General features: G+C 45.9%; 1 protein-coding gene across 4 annotated transcripts in view; it reads left to right on the top strand.

The window, feature by feature from the left end:
- Positions 1-18,676, top strand: part of LOC142922428 (uncharacterized) — a 38,365-nt gene extending 19,689 nt beyond the window's left edge. Inside the window, exons 17-25 of one of the 4 annotated variants that reach the window (XM_076063227.1) lie at positions 34-96; positions 2,109-2,228; positions 4,287-4,394; positions 5,727-5,813; positions 7,289-7,354; positions 12,731-12,877; positions 13,967-14,044; positions 15,304-15,363; positions 16,774-18,676. In XM_076063227.1, the coding sequence (XP_075919342.1) occupies positions 34-96; positions 2,109-2,228; positions 4,287-4,394; positions 5,727-5,813; positions 7,289-7,354; positions 12,731-12,877; positions 13,967-14,044; positions 15,304-15,363; positions 16,774-16,971 (927 nt within the window). In that variant the 3' untranslated portion in view covers positions 16,972-18,676. Of the gene's footprint in view, positions 1-33; positions 97-2,108; positions 2,229-4,286; positions 4,395-5,726; positions 5,814-7,288; positions 7,355-12,730; positions 12,878-13,966; positions 14,045-15,303; positions 16,516-16,754 lie in introns of those variants that run through there. The other 3 variants (XM_076063229.1, XM_076063226.1, XM_076063228.1) reach the window with 3 other exon arrangements.
- Positions 18,677-20,362: the final 1,686 nt, after the last annotated feature.

Below are 20,362 nucleotides of genomic sequence, written 5' to 3'. Positions count from 1 at the left end.
CCCAACACGTCTGTTGCACGCGAACCGCAACAGGTTCACGAGCTGGACGAGCAGCGGGAGGCGCACCGCCGGAAGGACAGCCGCAATGAAAACAAGGTGAGCGCCAAAACGTTTCCGTGGCAACGCATGTATCATTACCGGAGCGTGTTTGCGTTCGATGTGTTCGCCGCAGGTACATGGTGGTTAATGCGGTGCTTGAGACCTTGCAGAAGGTGTCTACTTGGAGTTGGAACATCTTAAACACCTGCTGCTGTAATAATAATAGGGGTTTTTCCTCTTTTTTCTGGCAACAAAACTGAAACCTTTTTACGAGGATTCATGTCGCTGCATTAACCACAATACCTGCAGTCAAAATGCAAACATTTTGACTGCACGTATTGTGGTTAATGCAGCGACATGGATCCTTGTAAAAAGGTTTTAGTTTTGTTGCCAGATAAAAGGGGAAAAACCCTATTATTAAGGATTCATGTCGCTGCATTAACCACAATACTTGCAGTCGAAATGCAAACAAAACACATACTTCATCATCATCATTATTAAAACACACACTATGATAATATGATGCATTGTCCTTGAAACTGATTGGTCCACACCAAGGGACGGCTTTCTTTTGAGCCTCGACCCATTTGGTGCTCGACCAGATGACGCCAAAAGGCGTCACACAGCTCAAAGACAATGCCACTATCAAAGTAATGAGGGCTCGGGGTGAGCATCTACATCATCATTAGACCTCCTTTGCCAGTACCAAAATATAATAAGAGGGATTTTCCCCCTTTTTTCTGGCAACAAAACTGAAACCTTTTTACGAGCTTTCATGTCGCTGCATTAACCACAATACCTGCAGTAAAAATGCAAACAAAAAACACCTCCTGTTGTATATACCCAGAAAAGGTAAAACCTATTCTTGTTATTTTTCATACCAAAAAAAGACACCGACTTTCTTATTTCACTAACACCGGCTGATAAAAAAAATTGTATATCGTATATCCCGGATTATAACATGGACTCCTCCACCCGTATATTGAACTTCTTTCCCACCGCACATAGCCAACCGTTCTTAATCGGAGGTGCGGGGGAGGCTAAGGACAACCGTGGATAAAGCTTACTGTATTTCATTTAACAGTAAGTTCATATTCTTAGCTCTTTCGGTTAAAGTCACGTTAAAGGGAAACAATAAAATAATAAAATATATATAAAACAATAAAAAAATTATCACGACGTTTCGACCATAACACAAACGGTCGTCATCAGGTGTGAAAAGCAACGGCAAGAAACATTTGAAGGAAGTGGCGGTCCGCATTTATTTATTTATCTCCGGACGGTGTTTTATTTATTTATTTAAGCCATCTGGCTGCCATGAGAGATTCGTTCATGAGGCTATCCACATATACAAGCACAGAGACAAGTTCAACCGAGAAGATGGATTCTGGCTTAGCAATCATTGGAAGGATTTGATAAACCATTTCAGGTCTTAATTGATTGTTCACGCTTATGGTGGCTTTCAGACAGCATTCATTAATTTTTCGTCTCCCCCCTCCTCTTTGCAGAACATAGATGGACTAGTCCTTCTAAATAAATTGTCAAATCGCTGCGCGTGGTGCTGACGTTTTTTTATAAATAAATACACCGTTTAAAAATAAATAAATTTATGCAAACCGACACACCTGGTGACGACCGTTTGTGTCATGGTCGAAACGTCGTGAGAATTTTTTATTGTTTTATATATATTTTATTATTTTATTGTTTCCCTTCAACGTGACTTTAACCGAAAGAGCTAAGAATATGAATCACTGCAGTCACGAAAGCTTTAAATCAAAATGTAACAGTAAGTTGTTAGTGGTTCATGCCGAAGGTGGCAGGGGTTTTTGTGTGACGTGTGCCGTTGTGAGTCAATGTCTGAAGCCGGTTTACGTGCGATACTTTAGGCACAGAATGTGTAAGTCCGGCGTTGTTGTTGTTGTTGACTTTATAAAGAGCAGACAGGGCGTGGTGACCTATTAACGTTGACAGCACTTCTAAAACAACCCCCTTTTTAACATCTAAAAACCTAAGCAGTCGTTACCGTGACTGCAAATGTTCGCCCTGACCGAGTTCACTTCACTTTGCAGATCAAGGATTTGGAGTCTGAGATCGACTCGCTTGAGCGGCAGCGGCAGGACGACCGAGCACGCGACAACGCGATCGCGGAGTTAGCGGACTACATGGAGCAGATAAGACACTTGGAGGAGGTTTGCGAAATGAACTTGACAAATGTTGTTGTGATAATTGTTTTTTTACCCTTTTATCTGGCAACAAAACTGACACCTTTTTTTTACAAGGAGTCATGTTTACATTGACCACAATACCTGCGGTCGGAACGCAAACACCAAACAACAACTCTGATAATGTATGTGGCACTGTCCTTGAAATTGATTGGTCCACACTCGAGACAGCTTTCTTTAGAGCCTCGTCTCACATTGGTGTTGGACCAGAAGACGCGTTCCGACCGCAGGTATTGTGGTCAATGTGAACATGACTCCTTGTAAAAAAGGTGTCAGTTTTGTTGCCAGATAAAAGGGTAAAAAAACAATTATCATATTTTGTTACTGGCAAATGAGGTTTCCAATAATGTATATTGACAAATGTTGTTTACCTCCAGTTTTAGTCTTGGTAAAAAAAATCGCATCGAGTATAATGTATAGTACGTTGGACTTCTTCCGTGCCGTACGTAGCCAACCGTGCTGATCGGAGGTGCGGGGGAAAGACAGCAAATGATGCGTTTCTGTGAGTCTGGATTTCTGTGTGAGTCTGTGGGTTTATGTGTGAGTCTGTGGGTTTATGTGTGAGTCTATGGGTTTATGTGTGAGTCTGTGGGTTTATGTGTGAGTCTGTGGGTTTATGTGTGAGTCTATGGGTTTATGTGTGAGTCTATGGGTTTCTGTGTGAGTCTATGGGTTTATGTGTGAGTCTGTGGGTTTATGTGTGAGTCTATGGGTTTCTGTGTGAGTCTGTGGGTTTATGTGTGAGTCTATGGGTTTGTGTGAGTCTATGGGTTTCTGTGAGTCTGTGGATTTCTGTGTGAGTCTGTTGGTTTCTGTGTGAGTCTATGGGTTTATGTGAGTCTGTGGGTTTATGTGTGAGTCTATAGGTTTATGTGTGAGTCTGTGGGTTTATGTGTGAGTCTATGGGTTTATGTGTGAGTCTGTGGGTTTATGTGAGTCTGTGGGTTTATGTGTGAGTCTGTGGGTTTATGTGTGAGTCTATGGGTTTATGTGCAAGTCTGTGGATTTCTGTGTGAGTCTGTGGATTTCTGTGTGAGTCTGTGGATTTCTGTGTGAGTCTGTGGATTTCTGTGTGAGTCTGTGTGTTTATGTGAGTCTGTGGATTTCTGTGTGAGTCTATGGGTTTATGTGTGAGTCTGAGGATTTCTGTGTGAGTCTATGGGTTTCTGTGTGAGTCTGTGGATTTCTGTGTGAGTCTGTGGATTTCTGTGTGAGTCTATGGGTTTATGTGTGAGTCTGTGGATTTCTGTGTGAGTCTATGGGTTTCTGTGTGAGCCTATGGGTTTATGTGTGAGTCTGTGGATTTCGGTGTGAGTCTATGGGTTTACGTGCGAGTCTTCGTATGTACGTTGAACTTCTTCCGCGCCGTACGTAGCCAACCGTGCTGATCGGAGGTGCGGGGGGGGGACAGGACAACAACCCTAAACACAACAAAAAGCAGTTAATGCTAAAACTAATAAGAGTGCCATTTATTAAGTAAAAACCTCACCAAGTCTCGAGCTCTTTTCACCGATCACGTAAGAGTTCTGCTTGGAGATCGTTGGCCACGTCCCCATCATCCGTGAGCGTTTTGCGTCCGGTATATCAAAACCGGAGCGTCCGGCCAAAGATTCGCCGCTCACATGAGGGCAATTCATTCGCAGGTTTGCGCAACCTGATTTCCGTGTATTTTCTTGACCCCTCCTTATCAACAGAAGTTGGGTTCGGGGGGTTTCTGCAAACGATCAACGACCTTGGCCTTGCTTCGAAGGGTGCCGGATTCGCAGACAGCCAAACCCACCGCTCATGACGAAGAGGATGCTGCGTGTTGTCGCGTGCGAGCTGTGATTTACACAAGTGCGGTGGAGCCTAATGGTGCCGTGGCAGATGTTACGTTTCTACACGCGGAGCGGCAACTTGCGTCGATGTTATATATATAAAAAAGCGGCAAAGATTTTGCCTTCACGGCATTTCGTAATGAATTTCTTAACCGAGTCAAAATCCGAGGCGCATAGCGTGACCGTTGTTGAAATCTCCCTCTTCCAGATAAGATCCCGGAACATTTCAGCTGAGATTGAGGAGGCGAAAATCAGAGCGGAAGAAACCGCACAGTTCAAAATCACAGAAATGACTGCGGTGGTGGAAGAGTGGAAGGTAACGTGCGGAAGTTGGCACTTCGTCCTGGATACGCCCTCACATGTGTTTTTAAGCTGCTTCAAAATAACTGCAAAGTTTGTAAAAGGAAAATAAGGAAATGCCTTTTTGTCTTCTGATAGTTCATCGGCAGTGGTGGATTGTAAAATAACTTAGCACGCTCTGCAATGGCCCTCTTCTTAACAGCAACAGGAACATAATCTTGGTTCTTTCAGTAAAGTCACCACCACGTAGAAGGGAAACAATAAAATAATAAAAATATAAAACGATAAAATATATCACGACGTTTCGACTGCAACACAAGAAGCAATCATCATCAGGTGTGAAAACCACAGCAAGAACATTTGAAAACCACAGCAAGAAAATTTCAAATTGTTCTTGCTGTGATTTTCACACCTGATGATGATTGCGTCTTGTGTTGCAGTCGAAACGTCGTGAGAATTTTATTGTTTTATATTTTTTATTATTTTATTGTTTCCCTTCTACATGGTGGTGACTTTACCGAAAGAACCAAGAATATGAATCCCTGCAGTCACGAAAGCTTTAAATCGATATTTATATATATTATATGCCGGTGTTACCATCCGATTAATGCTGAACATCTTTTGCACCGTACGTAGCCAACCCGTGTTTACCGCAGGCGTAGGTGGGAGGACAACAGACTAAGCAGCAACAATTTGAATATTTCTTTATACTCCAGGAGGAATCAGATGAGCCGTAAAGCTCTTTTTCACAGATGTCCGGTAGAAATTAGTTTTTCCTCGAATCTAGATTTCAAAGTGAGTCGCTCCGGTAGCTTCCTAATATCAAAAGGGAGAGCGTTCTAGACGGCCCCTTCGTGTCTTATCTTGTTCCTCTTTGGGGCGGTTTTATTGACAGATGCGTTGGAGCTCTGTGAACGTACATTCGCCGGCGTTTATGTTTCAACTTACTTATCTTGCAGGTTTATTTATTTATTTTCAGCGGCGAGTCCGTCTTAGAATTTTCGAAGCGCCGTCTTCCGCCCCTACAGTGTTCGCGACATGTTCGCAAGATAACATCGAGACGCAATTTTAACCGTAGCCCAAGCACACACACACATCTACAAGTGTTACATCTACAAGTGTTACATCTACAAGTGTTACACACACATCTACAAGTGTTACATCTACAAGTGTTACATCTACAAGTGTTACATCTACAAGTGTTACATCTACAAGTGTTACACACACATCTACAAGTGTTACACACACATCTACAAGCATTTCCTGAGTGTTTTGTGCAGTTGGTAAATGCCGTTAAAATGTTTCGTGATTATTTTTTTTGTTTTTCGCGGCGATCCCTGACGTAAAGCGCGAGTGTGACCGGAAGCTGGAAGCTAAAGACTATTCTTCTCTCGACCACAAATATCAGGAAGCACTTGAACGTGCGCGAACGTCGGTAAGTTTCCCGTTTGTTGCACCATTTGCTTGGATCTTCCCCATTCGGTGAATCGTCGTTGGGAGTCGCCGCGCTCACGTTCACCCCAGCCTCACGATCCCCGGTGACGCTGTGGCAGGCGAGCCACGTTGCCAAGTCACGCAGCAGATTAAAGACTCATCGTAGAAACACAACGGTGACATATTCTTGGTTCTTTCGGTAAAGTCACGTTGAAGGGAAACAATAAAATAATAATTTTGTTTTTTATATATTTTTTATTGTTTCCCTTCTACGTGGTGACTTTTCCGAAAGAACCAAGAATGTGAATCACTGCAGTCACGAAAGCTTTAAATCAGAACGGTGACAATTTGGTGAAGGCAGAGCGAGCGCTCCGTTTTGCACGGTCGCACACCGCGTACAAATCTAACCGAGAGACGGTCCGCTCAGTTGCGTTACCCGTGAAACACTCCACGGATCTGCAGTTCAATTATCGTGAAAGTAGTCGACACTGAGATGCACGCAGAGACACAGAGACAGAGATTCCCCACCGTGTAGCCTTAACAGACTGCAGGGGCAAGTGCTGTTAGCGAGTAGCAGCACCTATGAAGGCCGGAACGGCACACGAGGGGGTGGGTGACCAGCGCCACGCCCGACCGCCTTTGTCTCCCCAGTGCTCACGATGTTTACTACACACCGCTACACCAGGTACTCATTTGAGCTTGAGTCGACCTAGGGGAGACCCAGGACCGGTTCAGATAATCGTCACTGACGGTGTTGGCCGCGGGGTTCGTAGCGCGACGCACTAACCGCTACGCTACCGCTCCCCACTCTTCTGAGATACTGAGCCACGTGACAGACACACAGATAGGGAGGCACAGAAACACGTACAGAGATGCACGTGAAGTTTCCTTGAGTAGCTTATAATGTAATAGATTTTTACCCTTTTGTCTGGCACCAAAACTGACACCTTTATACAAGGGATCATGTTTGCAATAACCACAACACAAGCAGTCAAAATGCAAACAAAAGAGACAACTCTGATAATAATATGCACTGTCCTTGAATTTGATTGGTCCACACCCGAAACGGCTTTTCGTGGAGACTAAGGGCCAAAAGGCGTCATCTGGTCCAACACCAGTGGAGACTAGGCTCTATGAAAAGCCGTTTCGGGTGTGGACCAATCAATTTCAAGGACAGTGCCAATATCATTATCAGAGTTGTCTCTTTTTGTTTGCATTTTGACTGATTGTGTTGTGGTTATTGCAAACATGATGCCTTGTATAAAGGTGTCAGTTTTTTGTGCCAGATAAAAGGGTAAAAACCTATTACTATATCTTGCTACTGGCAAAGGAGGTCTCATAGTGTAGCTTATAATGCGTGTGTCGTTCATATCCCCAGTGGCGCCTGCGTTACAGACGAGGCTCTTGGCGTGTGTACAAAACTCAAGCGTGCGATGTCAATCACCGTGACGTTTTTTGTTTGTGTACGAAAAACAGAACAAGGCTCAGTCTGATGAAATGAGAGCAGAGATAGCGAAGTTAAAGGAAGAGTTGAAGCGGAAGGTAACTTGTAACCGCAGTTGGGGAGACACTCACACAGGGAGACACAGAGAGACACGGAGACACACAGGGAGACACAGAGACAGAGACACGGAGACACAGGGAGACAGAGAGACACGGAGACACTCACATGGAGACACACAGGGAGACACAGAGAGACATGGAGACACACAGGGAGACACAGACACGGAGACACTCACAGGGAGACACACAGAGAGACACGGAGACACAGAGAGACAACCACAGAGACACGGAGACAGAGAGACAGACAGAGACACTGAGACAGACACAGAGACAGAGACAATCACAGAGAAAACCACAGAGACACGGAGACAGAGACAACCAAAGAGAGAGACAACCACAGAGACACTTAGACAGAGAGACAACCACAGAGACAGAGAGACAGCCACAGAGACAAAGACGGAGACAGAGAGACAGCCACAGAGACACTGATACACTCACAGAGAGACAACCACAGAGACACGGAGACACTCACAGAGAGACAACCACAGAGACAGAGACACGGAGACAGAGAGACAACCACAGAGACACGGAGACACTCACAGAGAGACAACCACAGAGACACGGAGACAGACAACCACAGAGACACTGAGACACTCACAGAGAGACAACCACAGAGACACTGAGACAGAGAGACAACCACACACAGAGACAGAGACACGGACACTCACAGAGAGACAGCCACAGAGACACTGAGACAGAGACACTGAGACACTCAGAGAGACAACCACAGAGACACTGAGACACTCACAGAGAGACAACCACAGAGACAGAGACAGAGAGACAGCCACAGAGACACGGAGACACTCACAGAGAGACAACCACAGAGACAGAGACACGGAGATAGAGAAGACAGCCTCAGAGACACGGAGACAGAGACACGGAGACACAGAGAGACAACCACAGAGACAGCCACAGAGACACGGAGACAGAGAGACAGCCACAGAGACACGGAGACAGAGACACAGATACAGAGAGACAGAGTGACCAGGGTTCGGGCAGTTAACTAACCCCTGGTCTCTCTCCCACTTGAGTAAACAATGTCCTTGCTGTGGTTGTCACACCTGATGATGATTGCTTGTGTTGCAATCGAAACGTCGTGATTTATTTCAATGTTTTTATTTCATATTTTTATCACCCACCACGTGACTTTACCGAAAGTCACAAAGAGTCTGGCTCCCTTCTAGATTTGAATCTTTCGTGACTGCAAGGATCCATACTCTTTGGTTCTATTCGGTAAAGTCACATAGGTAAAAAAATAAAACATCAAAAATCACGACGTTTCGGCCACAACACAAGCGGCCTTCATCAGGTGAAGGGTCCAGACTGTCTCGAGGACAGCGCTGGAGTGAAACACAGCCACGCTCAGACCGCGGACCTTTAAGCTGTGTGAGAGTAATTAAGGTGCCTTGACAAAAGGAATTAGCGTAAAAATTAGCATTTAATAGGCGGACTTAGCATGATGAAAGGTGGGCAGAGGGTCAACCTGTGCAGGCTGGCGAGGGGGCAAGGTGGAGTCCACATGCTGGTGGTGGTGTGAAAAGGGATTTTTTTAAGAAGCCGCAAAAGTTTGGGGTACCACTACTTGAAAAAATATACTGGCTCCCGCTTGCCGATGGAACTCGCCCCTCAAATGAGCCCGCAGCTTCGCCGTGGCGATTTGATTTCTCGCGTTCATCCCCGTGGGGAAGCCAACATTGACGTGTCGCAGCCGACCCGAAGTCGCCGGCGTCGCGCGCCCGAAACGTCGTGATTTAATTTATTTTGTTTTCTGCCTACCGCGTGACTTTTACCCAAAGAACCAAAGAGCGTGGGTCCCTGCGGTCGCGACAACTTCAAGTCCAGATTTTTCTGGGTCTCTACTCGATGAGTCGGGCTCGTTAAATAAATCCCGCTGCGTTAGGCGCCGATGTTCGGCGTTTGCGATCGGCACAGCACCCCTGTAGCCTGCGAGACCTAAATGTGGGATCTTTGTCTGTGTGTCGTGTGATCTGCAAGACTCCACTCCTACAGCCTGCGAGACCTAAATGTGGGATCTTTGTCTGTGTGTCCGTGTGACCTACAATCACTCCTGTAGCCTGCGAGACCTAAATGTGGGATCTTTGTCTGTGTGTCGTGTGACCTTCAAGACTTCACTCCTACAGCCTGCGAGACCTAAATGTGGGATCTTTGTCTGTGTGACCTACAAGACTTCACTCCTACAGCCTGCGAGACCTAAATGTGGGATCTTTCTCTGTGTGTCGTGTGATCTACAAGACTTCACCCCTACAGCCTGCGAGACCTAAATGTGGGATCTTTGTGTCGTGTGATCTTCAAGACTTCACCCCTGTAGCCTGGGAGACCTAAATGTGGGATCTTTGTCCGTGTGTCGTGTGACCTTCAAGACTTCACTCCTACAGCCTGCGAGACCTAAATGTGGGATCTTTGTCCGTGTGTCGTGTGATCTACAAGACTTCACTCCTACAGCCTGCGAGACCTAAATGTGGGATCTTTGTGTGTCGTGTGACCTTCAAGACTTCACTCCTACAGCCTGCGAGACCTAAATGTGGGATCTTTGTCTGTGTGTCGTGTGATCTACAAGACTTCACCCCTACAGCCTGCGAGACCTAAAAGGGGATCTTTGTCTGTGTGTCGTGTGATCTTCAAGACTTCACCCCTGTAGCCTGGGAGACCTAAATGTGGGATCTTTGTCTGTGTGTCCGTGTGACCTACAAGACTTCACTCCTACAGCCTGCAAGACTTAAATGTGGGATCTTTGTCTGTGTGTCCGTGTGATCTTCAAGACTTCACCCCTACTGCCTGCGAGACCTAAATGTGGGATCTTTGTGTGTCGTGTGACCTTCAAGACTTCACTCCTACAGCCTGCGAGACCTAAATGTGGGATCTTTGTCTGTGTGTCGTGTGATCTGCAAGACTCCACTCCTACAGCCTGCGAGACCTAAATGTGGGATCTTTGTCTGTGTGTCCGTGTGACCTACAATCACTCCTGTAGCCTGCGAGACCTAAATGTGGGATCTTTGTCTGTGTGTCGTGTGATCTACAAGACTTCACCCCTACAGCCTGCGAGACCTAAATGTGGGATCTTTGTCTGTGTGTCGTGTGATCTGCAAGACTTCACTCCTACAGCCTGCGAGACCTAAATGTGGGATCTTTGTGTGTCGTGTGACCTGCAAGACTTCACTCTTGTAGCCTGCGAGACCTAAATGTGGGATCTTTGTCTGTGTGTCGTGTGATCTACAAGACTTCACCCCTGTAGCCTGCGAGACCTAAATGTGGGATCTCTGTCTGTGTGTCGTGTGATCTACAAGACTTCACTCCTACAGCCTGCGAGACCTAAATGTGGGATCTTTGTGTGTTGTGTGATCTACAAGACTTCACCCCTGTAGCCTGCGAGACCTAAATGTGGGATCTTTGTGTGCCCGTGTGATCTGCAAGACTTCACTCCTACAGCCTGCGAGACCTAAATGTGGGATCTCTGTGTGTCGTGTGACCTTCAAGACTTCACTCCTACAGCCTGCGAGATCTAAATGTGGGATCTTTGTCTGTGTGTCCTGTGATCTGCAAGACTTCACTCCTACAGCCTGCGATACCTAAATGTGGGATCATTGTCTGCGTGTCGTGTGACCTTCAAGACTTCACTCCTGTAGCCTGCGAGACCTAAATGTGGGATCTTTATGTGTCGTGTGATCTACAAGACTTCACTCCTACAGCCTGCGAGACCTAAATGTGGGATCTTTGTCTGTGTGTCGTGTGATCTACAAGACTTCACTCCTACAGCCTGCGAGACCTAAATGTGGGATCTTTGTGTGTTGTGTGATCTACAAGACTTCACTCCTGTAGCCTGCGAGACCTAAATGTGGTATCTTTGTCTGTGTGTCGTGTGATCTACAAGACTTCACTCCTACAGCCTGCGAGACCTAAATGTGGGATCTTTGTCTGTGTGTCGTGTGATCTACAAGACTTCACTCCTACAGCCTGCGAGACCTAAATGTGGGATCTTTGTGTGTTGTGTGATCTACAAGACTTCACTCCTGTAGCCTGCGAGACCTAAATGTGGGATCTTTGTCTGTGTGTCGTGTGATCTACAAGACTTCACTCCTACAGCCTGCGAGACCTAAATGTGGGATCTTTGTCTGTGTGTCGTGTGACCTTCAAGACTTCACTCCTGTAGCCTGCGAGACCTAAATGTGGGATCTTTGTCTGTGTGTCGTGTGATCTACAAGACTTCACTCCTGTAGCCTGCGAGACCTAAATGTGGGATCTTTGTCTGTGTGTCGTGTGATCTACAAGACTTCACTCCTGTAGCCTGCGAGACCTAAATGTGGGATCTTTGTCTGTGTGTCGTGTGATCTACAAGACTTCACTCCTACAGCCTGCGAGACCTAAATGTGGGATCTTTGTCCGTGTGTCGTGTGATCTACAAGACTTCACTCCTACAGCCTGCGAGACCTAAATGTGGGATCTTTGTCTGTGTGTCGTGTGATCTACAAGACTTCACTCCTACAGCCTGCGAGACCTAAATGTGGGATCTTTGTGTGTTGTGTGATCTACAAGACTTCACTCCTACAGCCTGCGAGACCTAAATGTGGGATCTTTGTCTGTGTGTCGTGTGACCTTCAAGACTTCACTCCTGTAGCCTGCGAGACCTAAATGTGGGATCTTTGTCTGTGTGTCGTGTGATCTACAAGACTTCACTCCTGTAGCCTGCGAGACCTAAATGTGGGATCTTTGTCTGTGTGTCGTGTGATCTACAAGACTTCACTCCTACAGCCTGCGAGACCTAAATGTGAGATCTTTGTCCGTGTGTCGTGTGATCTACAAGACTTCACTCCTACAGCCTGCGAGACCTATATGTGGGATCTTTGTCTGTGTGTCGTGTGACCTACAATACTTCACTCCTACAGCCTGCGAGACCTAAATGGGGGATCTTTGTCCGTGTGTCGTGTGACCTACAAGACTCCACTCCTGTAGCCTGCGAGACCTAAATGTGGGATCTTTGTCTGTGTGTCGTGTGACCTACAAGACTTCACTCCTGTAGCCTGCGAGACCTAAATGTGGGATCTTTGTCTGTGTGTCCTGTGATCTGCAAGACTTCACTCCTACAGCCTGCGAGACCTAAATGTGGGATCTTTGTCTGTGTGTCGTGTGATCTGCAAGAATTCACTCCTACAGCCTGCGAGACCTAAATGTGGGATCTTTGTCCGTGTGTCGTGTGACCTTCAAGACTTCACTCCTACAGCCTGCGAGACCTAAATGTGGGATCTTTGTCTGTGTGTCGTGTGATCTACAAGACTTCACTCCTACAGCCTGCGAGACCTAAATGGGGGATCTTTGTCTGTGTATCGTGTGATCTGCAAGACTCCACCTTTGCCCGCACCAGCAACAGTGGCCAATTCGGCTTCCAAGGGCGTTCGCGAGCCCCTTGCCACGGCGAAGATGGTGAATAGAAAGCGAAAGTCACCCTACAGGTCGGACTTTGAGAGCTCGGAAGGCATGGATTTGACGGTGAGTTAACGCGACCGCTTTGATCGAGATTCTTTGGACGCCGCAATGGGACTCGATCCACTCTCGTAGGGGAAGGAGCGGCTCGCTTGACCCCACGGATGATTCGCCTCATGCCAGGGTCACTTGTGGATGTTCGTGCTGATTCGAGGCATTCCTCCTAATGTACGGCGCGCAGTCAAAACACTCAACGCCGGAACAACTGGGGGGAGAGCCTTTCCCGTTATGGGGGCTGACTGGCATGCCGCAGATAATTAAACATTTGCTATAATCTAATGAAAATAGTTGCTTGATTATTGCATGGCTGTGTAATTGGAATCTTAAGGCATTAATTTGACAATTGGCATTAAAATATAAATTTTTAATAAAACAAACAATCTCTACTCTGCAGTTTAATGCTAGTCTCCATCACCATGAAGCGGAACGAAAGGCTGAGGTCACTGGGTGCGTGGAGGTGGAATAAACATCGTGGCGAGCTTGAAGCATTTTGTTAAATAACCGTAGGATGGATGTGCCAGAGACGGAGCGCTCACAAAGCATGCCCGTGACCAGGGGGACGGGTTTCTGAATTCTCAAACATCTCAACGTGCAACACCTCGACGCAGATTTCAGATTTGCCCATGCGATGCGCGGACGGGAGAACTGATTTTTTTTGTAAAGTAAATTACGTAAAAAAAATTTCAGGAAGCCTTTTGTCTTAACGCCGTATTCCAGCAAGGCCGAATATGTTTTGTTAAATTGTAGGATCTTTTACGAACATGGATTGACTCTTCCTTATAAACAAACTGCCAAATCGCTTTTTTCCGTGGCGCTAACGTTTTAAAAATAAATAAATGCAAGCACCGTTTATAAATAAATAAATACAAACCGCCACTTCTTTCAAATGTTTCTTGCCATTGGTTTTTTCATACCTGATGACGACCGTTTGCGTTACGGTCGAAACGTTGTGAGAATTTTTTTTATTGTTTTACGTATATTTTATCGTTTCCCTTCAACGTGACTTCACCGAAAGAGCTAAGGGTATGAATCGCTGCAGTCACGAAAGCTTTACATCAAGATTTATCGTCGTCGATATTTACGAATGCTCGTTAGGCGGATGAACAGCTGAGAGAAAGTGCGTCTGGCGCGATGCCGCCCAAGCGAACCGGCAAGGCCAGGGCAGCAGGCAAGGTGAGAGTCTCCGACGTCTTCCTCATGTGGATGTCGAGGTTTCGCTGATGCGGCACCAATGGTGCCTGGACCAGGTTCAACCTGAACTGTTTATGTCACATGCTAGTCCCTCACGTTAACATCATGCTAATCTCCCAGTTACATGCTAGTCCCTTACGTTAGCATCATGCGAATCTCCCAGTTACATGCTAATTCATCACATTAACATCCTGTTAATCTCCCAGTTACATGCTAATTCTTCACACTAACATCCTGCTAATCTCCCAGTTACATGCTAATTTATGACTTTAACATCCTACTAATCTCCCAGTTACATGTTAGTCCCTCACATTAGCATCATGCTAATCTCCCAGTTACATGCTAATTCCTCACATTAACATCCTGCTAATCTCCCAGTTACATGCTAATTCATCACATTAACATCATGCTAATCTCCCAGTTACATGCTAATTCCTCACATTAACATCCTGCTAATCTCCCAGTTACGTGCTAATTCCTCACAATAACATGTTAATCTCCCAGTTACATGCTAGTCCCTCACGTTAACATCATGCTAATCTCCCAGTTACATGCTAATTCCTCACATTAACATCATGCTAATCTCCCAGTTACATGCTAATTCATCACATTAACATCATGCTAATCTCCCAGTTACATGCTAATTCCTCACATTAACATCATGCTAATCTCCCAGTTACATGCTAATTTGTCACTTTAACACCCTGCTAATCCAACACATTAACACAGCTACTTCAATGCTAAATCCTTCTGTTGATATGTAAACTCCTTTGTCAAGGTGCTCTGCTCCTCCCTCCCAGCTTAAAAGACGCTGCCAAGCTTAGCGGTGTTCACTGGAGCGCCGTCTTCCCGACAGTTCTGTTGCTTCACCTGAGGACGGCTGCTTGTGTTGTGGCCGAAACGTCGCCCCCCCCGGCTCCGTCGCCCCCCCCCCCCCCCCGAATGAGCTGTTTTAATGAATGGGATTGATTACTTCAAGTGACTTCACTTTTAATGGAAACAATTTCCTCAACTGAATATCCGTAACCGGGGCCTTGAAACGACTCAGGCAAGCTTTGAAACGTGGCTGTGCCAAGTTGCAGCAGCTACGTCATTGAGGCATTTGTGGAATGAAATTGGTCGTGGCTGGAGTGCACGCGGTGTGGCAAAATGTGGTTGGAGGAGGTGAACCTAGAAATTGATTTGACCTCTGAAGCTGCCCAAGTTAATTTGTTTCTAATCACTGTTTACATTTCCCTCAGAACCTTGGTGATGCCGAGGGGTCAGGTGACTCCGATGACGATGACACGGACACAATCCGAGTGAGGCTTTACCACTACACTTTAAATTTTTGGCAAAATTGTTCGTGGCAAATGTTGAATATACCTTGCGGGGGTCTGCTAACGATATCAGGTGTTGCTGCGAAGTTGCCGAGGATATGCCTGCATAGTATTGGATTCATATTCTTGGTTCTTTCGGTAAAAATAAAACAACACGAAAGTTTGTTTTATTTCTTCTATTGTCCACTTGTCTCATTGCATTGCTTCTAGGCGTCTCATTCCCAGTCCGCGTATAGCAGCGTCACTTCTATTGTCTGCTTATCTCATTGCATTGCTTCTAGGCGTCTCATTCCCAGTCCACGTATAGCAGCGTCACTTCTATTGTCTGCTTATCTCATTGCATTGCTTCTAGACGGTCGCTCCCATTCCTAGTCCGCGTATTGCAGCGTCAATGCCGGTCACCCGATCGGTCACCCACCCAATTCAAGCCAACAATTTTTACCGATCTTTAAAAGGGCCCACTCTTGTCAAATCTCAGACGCCAAGCAGGGTTTAGCCGGTGCAATACTTGCATGGGAGACTGCTGGGGACTACCAGGCTTGGCCTACGAGGTGGTCAGGAGATGGCAGTGCAGCCATGGATTCTTGAATCTATCAAGTGTGGAGCTTTTGAGTGCTCCCCCTCCCCCCCTCTTTTATGTAAACGCTGTTTAATGTTTGCAATAATATTGTGTTCGTGTCAGACGTTTGGAGCCCTCGTTTTCACGCTTCTACATTCTTGTTTTTGTGGCATGGAGACTCCCGTCGGCCGTAATCATTCCACTTTCCGGACGGAGGCCTCCCCGCGCAATCGCCACCTCTCTCGCGATCCTGCAGATCTATAACGATCCACACTTAGCGCCTGTGCACGCGGGGCTCAACTCGTCGCTCCGTCTCCTCGGTTGGCGCCGCCTCGGCCGAGTATTTTCCGTTGGGCGCCGCTCCGGTCCGTTTTTTCCCAGACCATTGTCCCATCGTCCCTCTCCTGCCCAGGCCGGCTTCTCTCGACAGTTTGAACGACGTCACGAACCCCCGTGTGTATCATCCGACCCTCGTGTTGTCCGTGCAGTACGTGCGTGTGTTGAACTTCTTTGGCACCACGGTGCGTCGCCACGAACCCCGTGTACATTATCTGACCCTCGTGTTGTCCGTACGTACGTACGTACGTACGTGCGTACGTACGTGTTGAACTTCTTTGGCACCACCGCGCGTAGCCAACCGTGCCAATCGGAGGAGGTGCGGGCTGGACGGACGACGAAAACGTTGCTCCTTTCACCGTCTCTCGGCGTGATCCCAAGCGGAGCATCTCGCCGTGCTTCTTTACGAGCGCCTCTGCGTTTGCGTCCCCGCGTCTTTGCGGCCGTTAACGATGGCGGTGTTGTCGTGGCGTCTCAGATGTGTCCGCTTGTCGCAGGCGAGCGAGGTCTCAAGAAAAGCCGCGTCGACGAGAAAGGTGAAACGAGGGAGGATGGTCCCTGCGTTTCCTCCCGGCAAGCGTCCTGCAAAAGAGTGGGGCAACATCTTTGACTGGTTTGAGGATCCAGACGTCGACGCTTTTGAACCCGAGGATTTTAAAATAAGCGGGGGTTTTTTTCGAGCGACGTCGTTTTGACGTTGTTTTGACGTTTTGACGTTGCTTTGACGTTGTAACGTTGTTTTAACGTTGTTTTAACGTTGTTTTGGCGTTTTAACGTTGTTTTGACGTCGTTTTGACGTCGTTTTAACGTCGTTTTGACGTTTTGACGTCGTTTTGACGTCGCTTTGACGTCGTTTTGACGTCGTTTTGACGTCGTTTTGACGTCGCTTTGACGTCATTTTGACGTCATTTTGACGTCGTTTTGACGTCGCTTTGACGTCGCTTTGACGTCGCTTTGATGTCGTTTTGACGTCGTTTTGACGTCGTTTTGACGTCGTTTTGACGTTTTAACGTTGCTTTAACGTTGTTTTGACGTCGTTTTAACGTTGTTTTGACGTTTTGACGTTGTTTTGACGTTTTAACGTTGTTTTGACGCTGTTTTAACATTGTTTTAACGTTTTAACGCTATGTTTTGCGTTTAATGTTCTTGGCGAAATGGTGGCCAGGGTGGAGACTTTTAGCCACCGCGGTTAAAATGTTTTGGGTGTTCAGTTTTAAGTAAGTGTCTTTCTGTTGATTTAAAGCTTTCGTGACTGCAGGGATTTATATTCTTGGTTCTTTCGGTAAAGTCACCACCGCGTAGAAGGGAAACAATAAAATAATAAAAATATAAAACAATACAATTCTCACGAAGTTTGGACTGCAACACAAGAAGCAATCATCATCAGGTGTGAAAACCACAGCAAGAACATTTGGAATAAGTGGCGGTGAAAAATTTTTCTTGCTGTGGTGTTCACACCTGATGATGATTGCTTCTTTTGTTGCAGTAGAAACGTCGTGAGAATTTTATTGTTTTATATTTTTATTATTTTATTGTTTCCCTTCTACGCGGCGGTGACTTTACCGAAAGTACCAAGAATAATAAAAGTGTCTTTCACCAATTTTCAGAGAGGAGGCGGGGGGGGACACTTTCTCCCATAAGTTTGAGTCGGGCGGCCACACATTTGAAACCACAGCTGGGGTTGACAGCAGCATGATCATGATGATTGGGGGGGGGGGGGGGTGGGGTTTTCACATTTGTGTATTGTCGGGGGGGGGGGGCGCACATCAGAGGGCCGCGCTAAAGGCCGATCAGTGGCCGCCAGTGGCCTGCGGGCCTTGCAATGAAGAGCGAACTCTGTGTAGGTCGACGTTTGAAGGCCACGCCAGTCAAGTGGTGATTAAACAACAACAACAACAAGCTGGGTCATTCGGAATAGGCGACACATGGTTCACGTCGGTAGCAATGAACTGGCCATAAACTTATTTGGTTATTTCGGTAAAGTCACCACGTGGAATGAGAATAAATTAATAAATTAAAATAACACGATAAAATTCTCACGACGTTTCGGCCACAACACGAAACGTCGTGAGAATTTTATCGTGTTATTTTATCAATTTATTATTTTATTCTCATTCTACGCGGTGGTGACTTTTACCGAAAGAATCAAAGAAGATGAATCCTTGCAGTCACGAAAGCATTAAATCGAAATTTGGCCATGAACTGTTTAATAAAGACGCTTGGCAGAACAGGAGCAGTACAACGTCACGGACGGGCGTGGACTTTCGTGGTAATGTATACGTTGCGATTGTAAAGTAAATGTTCGTTTTGTTCCGTTCGTTGCTGTAATATCGCTTCATCGAGTGCCGTCCCGTAAGGGCGACGTCAAGCGTACGCTCGAAATTAAAGCGCTTAAAAATCTGCGAGCAATTCCGTACTGTTTTTTTTTTGTTTGTTCAGCGTAAGGAAATACATCGGGAAAGGTCGCGAGTTCAATTTCGATTTAAAGCTTTCGTGACTGCAAGGATTCATCTTCTTTGGTTCTTTCGGTAAAGTCACCACCGCGTAGAATGAGAATAAAATAATAAAATAACAAAATAAAATAACGCAATAAAATTCTCACGACGTTTCGGCCACAACACAAGCGGCCTTCATCAGGTGAAGGGACGAGACCTGTCTGGAGGACAGCGCTGTCGCGAGTTCGTTAAACCTCGTCGCGAGCGTCGACTCGGCCCCTTCGCAACTTTCGGCGTTGTTGACGTTCTTCTGGGATGGATGGTGGTGGGAATCCGGTTTCAAGTAAGCATCCACCCATTTTTTCGCCATATAGCATTGTGATATATAACGACTTATGGTTGGTAGCTTAGCTGATTGGAGAATATAGAGTTTATTGATAACATGAAGGTAATTTATATTTTAGTTTTTATTGGTTCACTATATAGTACTGTGAATAGCTCAGATTTGTAGTCATTTCTGTGACCAGTCACTAGCAAATCACCCAGTTATTTCAATGCTAAATTCGCCTAGTTATTTCAATGCTAAATTCTCCTGTTTTGATTTGTACTAAGTGCCTCGGTGAATGTGTATGCTCTGACTTCAACGTAACTATTTCTGTAGCAGTTACAAGCGAATGCCTTAATTTAGCTATTTCAATGCTAAATTCTATGCTAATTCCTTTTAACAATGGGTGCCTCTGCGGATGTGTATGCTTTAACTTTTAACATAGCTATTTCTGTGACCAGTCACAAGCTAATCATTCAGCCATTTCAATGCTAAATTTTATGCTAATTCCTTCGTCAAGGCTCTTTGTTCCTCTCACACAGCTTAAAAGCCGTGATCTGAACGTGGCTCTCTCACTCCAGCGCTGTCCTACCAGACAGTCTCGCTCCCTTCACCTGATGAAGGCCGCTTGTGTTGTGGCCGAAACGTCGTGAGAATATTATTGTGTTATTTTATTTTATCAATTTATTATTTTATTCTCATTCTACGTGACTTTATCGAAAGAACCAAAGAAGATGAATCATTGCAGTCACGAAAGCTTTAAATCGAAATATAAACAACATCTACATTAACATCCAGTAATAGTAGGCTTCTTTAATAACGAGGAATAACAACATGAACAATAAACATCTACATTAACATCCAGTAGTCGTTGTTTTTGGGTGATGAATGTCATTAAACCCGCCACCACCCGGCATGGCCAACCAGTAAGGGTTTAGAAAGTTAGCAAAATGTGGCATGAGTTTAGGACTCACAGCTTGGATGTTGGAGAGGAACTCATTTTGTATACTGACGCAACCTTACGAATTGGCAGTGTCAGGCGGTGGCGGTGTTTAACGACTACAATACTATACACTACACTATACACTACACTACTATACACTACACTACTATACACTACACTACTATACACTATACTACTGTAGTGGGTTCCAGGACACGGAGACGGCAGAATAGAAGCAGCACTATTTATTTAAACCTTAACAAGGGTTACACTAGAAGGGGTAGCGGCCCCTCCACCCGTATAACTCAGGAACACACCCCAGGCTCTCTAGCCTAAGCTCTAGGCTCCCAGTTCCACCTGGTAGGGCTCTAAGGGAGGCTATC

This window comes from Petromyzon marinus, unplaced genomic scaffold (genome assembly GCF_048934315.1).
Source record: "Petromyzon marinus isolate PM22_M1 ecotype Great Lakes invasive population unplaced genomic scaffold, UKy_Petmar_22M1.pri1.0 PM_G_Scaffold_94, whole genome shotgun sequence".
NCBI lineage: Eukaryota > Metazoa > Chordata > Hyperoartia > Petromyzontiformes > Petromyzontidae > Petromyzon > Petromyzon marinus.
This window is presented reverse-complemented; position numbering and strand designations above follow the sequence as displayed.